This window comes from Kryptolebias marmoratus, linkage group LG14 (assembly GCF_001649575.2).
Source record: "Kryptolebias marmoratus isolate JLee-2015 linkage group LG14, ASM164957v2, whole genome shotgun sequence".
NCBI lineage: Eukaryota > Metazoa > Chordata > Actinopteri > Cyprinodontiformes > Rivulidae > Kryptolebias > Kryptolebias marmoratus.
The window spans coordinates 6377570-6385272 of NC_051443.1; the positions used below are offsets into that span (position 1 = coordinate 6377570).

A 7703-nucleotide genomic window follows, 5' to 3' on the forward strand; every position below is an offset into this window, starting at 1 on the left:
GTGAGCCAACGGGAGCTTGTTGCTGCTGTCCTTTTACGCAGAGGCCAGTAACAGTCACGTGCACTGCTGCCAGCCGTTAAGTTTTGTTTTGCTCCATCGGACTGCCAAAACGGTAATTGTAACGTTTTTTCTTATCTTATCATTAATACTACTATGTGTGTGCGTGCGCGCGCAAGCGTGTGTGAGTGAGTGAGTGAGTGAGTGAGTGAGAGACGGAGAGAGAGAGAGAGAGTGTGTGTGTGTGTGAAAAACGCTGATGAGATATGAAATAACCAGTAGCCAATTGAATAAGCTACCCTTTTGGATTTATATATTTGTAAATCTGACTCTCAGTGCCTCACCAACCATGAACCTCACCGCACGTCACTGACTCCTCTGTAGACCAAAGGATCCTAGAATCAGATGTGAGACCTTCTGTCCGACAGCTGAAGCTTGGACCAAACTGGACCATGCTTCAACAGAACAATGATCCCAAACACAGCAGCTGATCTGCAACAGAACTGCTGTTTCAAATGTTTTCATTTGTGTATTATCTTTATCTCTTCAGAATGATGAAGTATAAATAGTTTGGAAGCGACAATTTACCCTTCCCAGATTAACTGCTTAAATTTTATGGTGGACTTAGTTTTTCCACACACAAATATTCCATTTTGGTTTAGTTCTTGTTTAAAAAATAATGATGTGGTGAATGTGTGAATGTGTTATGTGTTTATTTGTACAATTGAGGTTAGATTTGAATCATTTTAAAACCTGGTGAAGACCAGAAAATGTTATGATGTCCTGATACACAAAGCTCTAGATCTGAAAGAGGGTGGACTTCCTTTCTCCGATAACTGTTTATATTTTATAAAATGTATTTATTTTCTATTCGTTTTTAATTTAATAAGAATTTAAAGTTTATTGCTTGCTTGTAGGGCAACCATTTATGAACAAAACCAAAGAATCAAGGTGTTGTAATGGTCCAGTCAAAGTCCAAAACCTCAGCCTGATTGAACTGCAGTGATGGGACCTTAAGAGAGCTGAGCATAAACACATGTCTACCAACATCAATGAACTGAAGCAACATTGGAAAGAAGAGTGGGCCAAAATTCTTCCACAACTATGTGAGCGACTGATAAAGTTTTTCCATTTTGGCTGAAGTTCTTTGTATCCAGTACTTAAAGTGTTCAATCAGAGCAACATCAACATGGAACATCGTTTGTACCTGATAAACTTTAGCACTGTAGTTGTGTCAGTGCAGACTTGGCTGCATCAGTTTAAAGCTTCTGTTGCGAAAGTAGCTTCACTCTCACAGAGCTGCTGACACGGCTGGGATTTCTTGTTTCGTCAGGGCAGATGTTTCTGCAACACATTTTCACAAACAGAAACAGATCAGAGGTTTGCCTGCTGCACCGTTTGCTGACGTGTTTCAAGTGATCACAGTCTGATGCAGTATGGATGTTAGTCTTTGACAGGTTTTCTTCTGTTAGTGCTGCAATAATTGCAGTTGTAGTGTTTCTCACATTTAAAATAGCCAGAGCACCTCACTGCGTTTGTTTTGACCAATTTAGTCATAAAATCATAGAAAAAAAAGTTTTTTGTTTAACTAATAGAACTATAGCTGTGTCTCAAGTGTTGCAGGCTTAAATGATAGACTTTATGATTATTAAAGTCAATAAAGAAACTCATCAGAATTTGTAAGTCAGCACGAGTGTTTGACAGGAAGAATTTACTGTTATTGTTTCCAGAGCAGAATAAATCAGAGGTCTCAGCTGAGAACAGCCTTCAGCTCTGTGATCACTGTTAGTTTATTTTTTGGTCAGAGTGAATAGCCGGAAGATTTACAGAAGTATTATGAGTCATTTTTTATTGCCCACTTCCAAAAGATGAAAAGTGAGAGTAAATATTTCAGCCTCTGTCTGAAGTGTGTCTTCATGTGTCTGTTAGAAAATATCTCCTGAACCATTGGACAGATTTTATTGGAACTTTCAGAAAGTAATCACTGGATATACATCTAAAACTGAGTAACTTTTAGAGTCACCACAATTCAAGATGGCCACCACACCCAACTGAATTTAGAAAACATGAGAAGGCTTTAATGCAGTCAATTTAACAGACATTGATCTAAAATTTGGTGGGACAGTAGCTGAGAGTCATCTCCAACAAATACGCCTCAGCTAATCAACTTTAACCAACTCAAAAGTGCTATCACTCAGTAAGTTTAACAGCTATTGAGCTAAATTTTCCTGTGGTAGTAGCTGAGGGTCATTCACAACACGTATACCGAAAGACACCAGATCTCAAAAGCTTTCATGATATTACGTGATTACTTTATTTTCGAAGTCTGACCAAAATGGCAAAAACTGTCATTTCTCAACATAAGATATTATTTATTAAAAACTTTGGCCTGAAAGGCAATATGCATTATTGGAAGGCGGTTTTAAATTTTGTTATTTAAAACTGTCTCTTATATCTGTGCTTGATGTGTGAATGTTGAAGGATTGTTAAAGCTGTTTGTCAATCCATCTTGGTGGAATACATTTTCTCTGCATTTATTTCCATTCTTTGGAGGAAAATTGTTGTTTATTATTAAAGTAATTTTTTACATACCCTGTTTTTTTTTTGTTCTTATTATTTTTTAGTTTTTTTCAGGATTAGAGGACGATTTTCTTGTTGCGACTGAATGCCGTTTGTGTCACCTTCTCCTGCAGAGGAAACCTGACATCAGGTGGCCTTCTCACCAAAGAGACGTGTTTGTTATCGGAGCTGTTTTTGTTGTTGCAGCGGCACTGATCCCTCTCCCCTGACGTCAAATACGAGTTGCACTCGGGAGATCACAGCAAAGAGCTCCAGTTGATACCTGCAGGTTTCCTGGAGACCAGACAGCAGATCTGATGTTGTTTTTTCCCCCAAATGGACCACAACATGTCAGGATCATAACATGTAGATATCATGGGAGGATGTGTGTAGATAAAAACATTTAACAAAATACCTAACAGGTATTTCAGAACAGATACGTTTTAGACTGGTATCAGGCTCTGATTGTACTTTTAATTGACTTGCTTGGGTTTTATTTCATATTCAATCAGGTTTTATTCTAAATCTATCCATATAGGAAGCTTGAGGTAAAAAAAAACACAGGGTGTTGAATAATTGACTGTTCCTGGATCAGGTTGTGTCATGATAACACAGTGGAGAAAAAGCCATGGATCCATCAGTCTGGTGTTGCCTCCTTCACCACTCTCCTTCTTCTTCAGAAGGTTCATTCCAGATGGAACAAGTTTTGTCCAAATAAAGTCAGAGGCTGCTGCAGACTGCAGGGACTCTGGAAACTAATTTGTCCTTGGAAAAGAGAAAAACAAAATGAAAAGCTCAAACTTACAGACTCCTAAGATTTAACATCTCATTTAGAAGAGTGTCCTGGCCAAAATAGGCAGCTCCTTCAAACAGCACTAAAATACAACACATAAAACATAAAGAAAAGCAAACAGACACAGATTCCTCAGAATCAGTAACATAGATGATCAATTATAACGTTTGTATCCAGATGTTTGTGTGTTTAAAATGCATTGAAATTCCTTCAGAGATGAGTTTCTTTAGATTTAGCTGGTTTTGGAGCTGATTCCAACAGTATGGGGCAAAATATTTTCATGCTTTTAGTCTAACTTAGTTCGATCCCTCAGTACAGTCAAAAAGAACAAGTCATGTGAACAAACATATTAAACCCCTGTACTTTTTTATCGACTGTAGGTTTGTAGATATGAAGGTAGAGGACCAAGAATAGTTTTGTACATGAAAATATCAGTGGTTTAATCTGTGAAAGGACAGTGCTGACCATCCAACACAAGAATACAATGATGAGTCAGAGTTTTAAGGTTGGTGATGAAACTCAGAGCTCCATGGTAGACTGGATCAAGAGCATATGACCACTGTAAAGAGGCATGCATATAAATTACATCACTGTAATCTAACAAAGATATAAAAGTAACATACAAGTTTTTTTTAGCTTCAATTGAAAGACAAGAATTGATTCTAAGATACCAAGTTTTTTTTATTATCTTCTAGATGGGAGACTTGAAGGAGAGAGAATCTTCAGTTCCAGTTTATCAGTATTTGTATTTGGACATGGACTCAGTTTCTGAATCGTAAAGAGTGATGGCTAATGAAAGATTCATGGACTTTGGTTTTGAGTTGGAGAACATAAGTTCTGTTTTTTTATCATTTAAAATTAGTTTAGAATTACACAAAGTGCTCCGAATAGTATTAAAATATTGTTGGAACTGTTAAAGCACCAGATAAGGTAAGGATTCAACAAAAGGTATAAAGGTGGACATTAGTGTTTGATACTTCTCAATCAAGATTTTTATATATATACTGTATATTATATAAAGTAAATAAGAGTAACCAGGTTCTGTATAACCCCAGAACTGATACCTGAGGAACATTTGATCTGACCCACAGACTGAAATCTGTTGGAGAGATTATTTTTGAAACTGACAAAAGCACGTTCTGACAGTTCAATACTGAGAAGTCTTACCTTTACTAAAATATGATCCTCCTGTGCCAAAACCTTCTAGATGTCAAAGAAAATGAAAAATAATCTTGTCTGTGTTCAGAGAGAAGTTACAAAGATGAGTCAGAGAGGATACAATAAAATCAGCTGCTAGTTTTAAAAATATGGCTCCAAGTTATCTGGACCAATTGGTTTTCTTATAATATTTGAGGGCTTTATGCACATTTGAGACTGAAATAAAAGAACAACAACAACAATAAAGTGTTACAGTATATCAGAGTCAATTGTAGAACTAATAAACAATTCTCTTAATATCATCTCAGATATTAAGAGAACTGTACAGCGAATCAGAAGCAATAACACACCAATTCAAGCAACTCAACATCTGATTGTCTTTCCCAATGCATGGAGGGAGCTCTGAGCAAATATTATTTCCATTTAACAGTTTAATGGTCTTCTAGGACGTTACTGCATTGTTTACTTTCTTTAAGGGTTTGCAATGAAACAGTCAGCCTGAGGGTTTTCAATTGTAGCTGTTCATTGTTGTCACCTGTCTGAGCCAAAATTGGTTTTATAGACTACACTCTACACTATTTCAAATGATTAAAAAAACAGATTTTCTGCAGCGTTTTCAGGACCTGTTCATACACAAGAAAAGACATCTTAAAACAATATCTTAAAAACGCTTTCCAAACTGGAATTTGTTTGAGAAATGATGATGTTTGCAGCCTGTTTCTCTCATGGTAACTATCACTTTGTGCCCAAAAACCAAAACACCAATGGAAATATTTTAATCTTTCTTTCCTCTCCACTTGTCTCACTTTATCCTGATCTTGTCAACATTAAACTTTATCTAAGCTAACAATCTTATTTCCTTGTATTTTAATATGTTGTTAATGCAGATATTCTGGCCCCCCGAGTGGCCCAGCATGAGTATTACAGTGTTTTTGTTAGAAAGTGTGGGCAGAAAAAACAATAACCGTTAAAAAACAAACAAACAAAAAATAAATAAATATTAATTATATTAATTTAAAATAGTTAAAATGCGGTCTTATATAGGAGAAAGTACTTAATAGGTGAACATCCACACTGATTAACTTTTGGAGTCAATCTGATACAAGATGACCACTGCAATTTATTGACTTTAGCCAACAAAAATATGGCTGTAACATAGTTGAATTTATAGATATTGAGCTAAAGTTTGATGTGGCAGTAGTTCAAAATTATCCTCAACACATACTTTGGACACATTTTGCAAGATCTTGCAGTATCACATTAATCATGCAGAACATAATACACAAGGTTCAAACTAAATGGCTATAAGTTCATAATTTATCTTCACAAGATGATCTTAGCTTAGAGCTCTGGCACAAAAGATGGCGGATAATATGCATTCTTACAGGGATTTCTAAGCTTCTAATTCTTGTTTCTGTTTGGGTCTTGGTGTGTTTGTGTATACACAGCACACAGCTTCTATTGCTTGTAGCTGGTTGAAACTCTTAAAACCGAGGATATGTGAGGTGATGCAAGAAAGAAAGAAAAAGGGTGTTTGAGGTCAAACAAAGAAGAAGGTTAGTGGTTTCACAGAAATAATGATTCTCATTGTGATGATGGCTTGTAAAGGGATCCTCAGCAGGGTGCAGCTCACTCCCATAAATATGAGAAAATAACTTTTTTCCACCTCCTTTTCCCTCTGCTCTGTTCTCTTCCTGTTATTCAGTCGAGCGAATGCAGTGAAACTGTCTGGACTGAGTCAGATGTTTTTCCACCGTTTGACTAGAAATGAGTCATTTTTCCTCCCTCTAAGGAAAACTTCTGATACAGGCACATTCACTGAGCAATAAAGAAAATCTCAGTGACATGATTTCTGTACTCTGAGTTTGTTTTGAAGTTTACTAAGTGGCTCTATCTTCTTGTTTCTCTCTCAGGGACAAGTTGAGAGTTGTGTGAAGATACGAGAAAGAGCTCCTGAAGGTGCACAGTTTTACATTGTTGCCCAAGGCTCCAAGCTTACACACGTGACAGCAGCAAAACAAGGCAATGATGATCGGACTCTTTACTTCACCGTTCCAGGTAAGTCCTTCTTTGAGCACAAACATCTGTTGTTTGCCTGCCCTTTTCTCACTACCTTCCAGGGATCTTTAATGTTTCATTCTCTGTCTGCCACAGGCCATGACTGTGTGGAAGTCGTGTCTGTCACAGCTTACTGTTATACGGAGGATCAAGTTCATCCATGTGAGGGTAAAGCATACCTTGAATACCTCAGAGATGTTCCCCAGAAGGCTGCAGAGTACCTAAGTGCAAACAAGGTGCAGTTTGGCCCTCAGAGCTACCAAGAGGTTCTACAGAGGTTTTCTACGTTATCTCGGACAGCTGGTGAGGATCTTTGTGGTGGACTGTTGGACTACAGCGAACAGATAGAGCGAAGTTCAAGAGACGACCTGAGGCTGCTGGATGAGACGATCACACTGGCCCTGTCGAGCTTGGATTTCCCTGCGCAGTGGAAAGACACTGACCGTCAGCCAGAAGAAGGTAATGAAAAAAAAGGGGAGGAGTGGAAATCCCGAGCTGGGGTCAGAAGGCTACGTTTGTAGACACTTCAGCAGCTGCCTGTCTGTCATTGGTGCTATTTGACATGGGTGAATTAATTTTCGTCACTCCTAAGAAACACAGATGTTTAGCCTTAAACCCAGGATGGGCCCTGCCCCAGTTTGTGCCTGTCTACTTCCTGAACTGTCCACAGAAGTCGAATGTCTGTTAAACAAAGAACAGAAACTTATTCCCACATTCTATCCACATATTAAAAAAATAGTTCTAACAATGAAGTTTATCTAAACTAGCAAGCTAAGTTTTTGTTGTTATATGATACTCGGTTTGAACTACGTACTGTATACAATCTTTCAAATACAGATATCAGTGTAATATATGGTGACATTAGCTGTCTGTGCAACTGTCTACAGGCCTCAAAGGTCATATAACTTTTCACTTCAACTCAGTTTATTTATAAAGCACCAATAAACAACAGCAGTCCTCTCAAGTCATTATGCAAAGAAGTAACAATCATATCATATCAAATTAAAGACCTAGCATTCCTTTCCACTCTTTTCCACAGGATAGAGACCACAGGGCAATCATTGAGCAACTAAAAATTATCCTGGTGTCATTAGTCTCCATTAGGCTCTACTTGGGAAACTGTGTGTCTCAGGATATA

General features: G+C 37.6%; 1 protein-coding gene across 7 annotated transcripts in view; it reads left to right on the plus strand.

The window, feature by feature from the left end:
* The window catches only part of arhgef28a (Rho guanine nucleotide exchange factor (GEF) 28a), an 84364-nt gene that overhangs the window by 7415 nt on the left and 69246 nt on the right, over nt 1–7703 (plus strand). For all 7 annotated transcript variants that reach the window (XM_037979532.1, XM_037979534.1, XM_037979536.1 and 4 more), the window contains exons 3-4: nt 6421–6565; nt 6662–7024. In XM_037979532.1, the coding sequence (XP_037835460.1) occupies nt 6421–6565; nt 6662–7024 (508 nt within the window). The remainder of the gene's footprint in view (nt 1–6420; nt 6566–6661; nt 7025–7703) is intronic.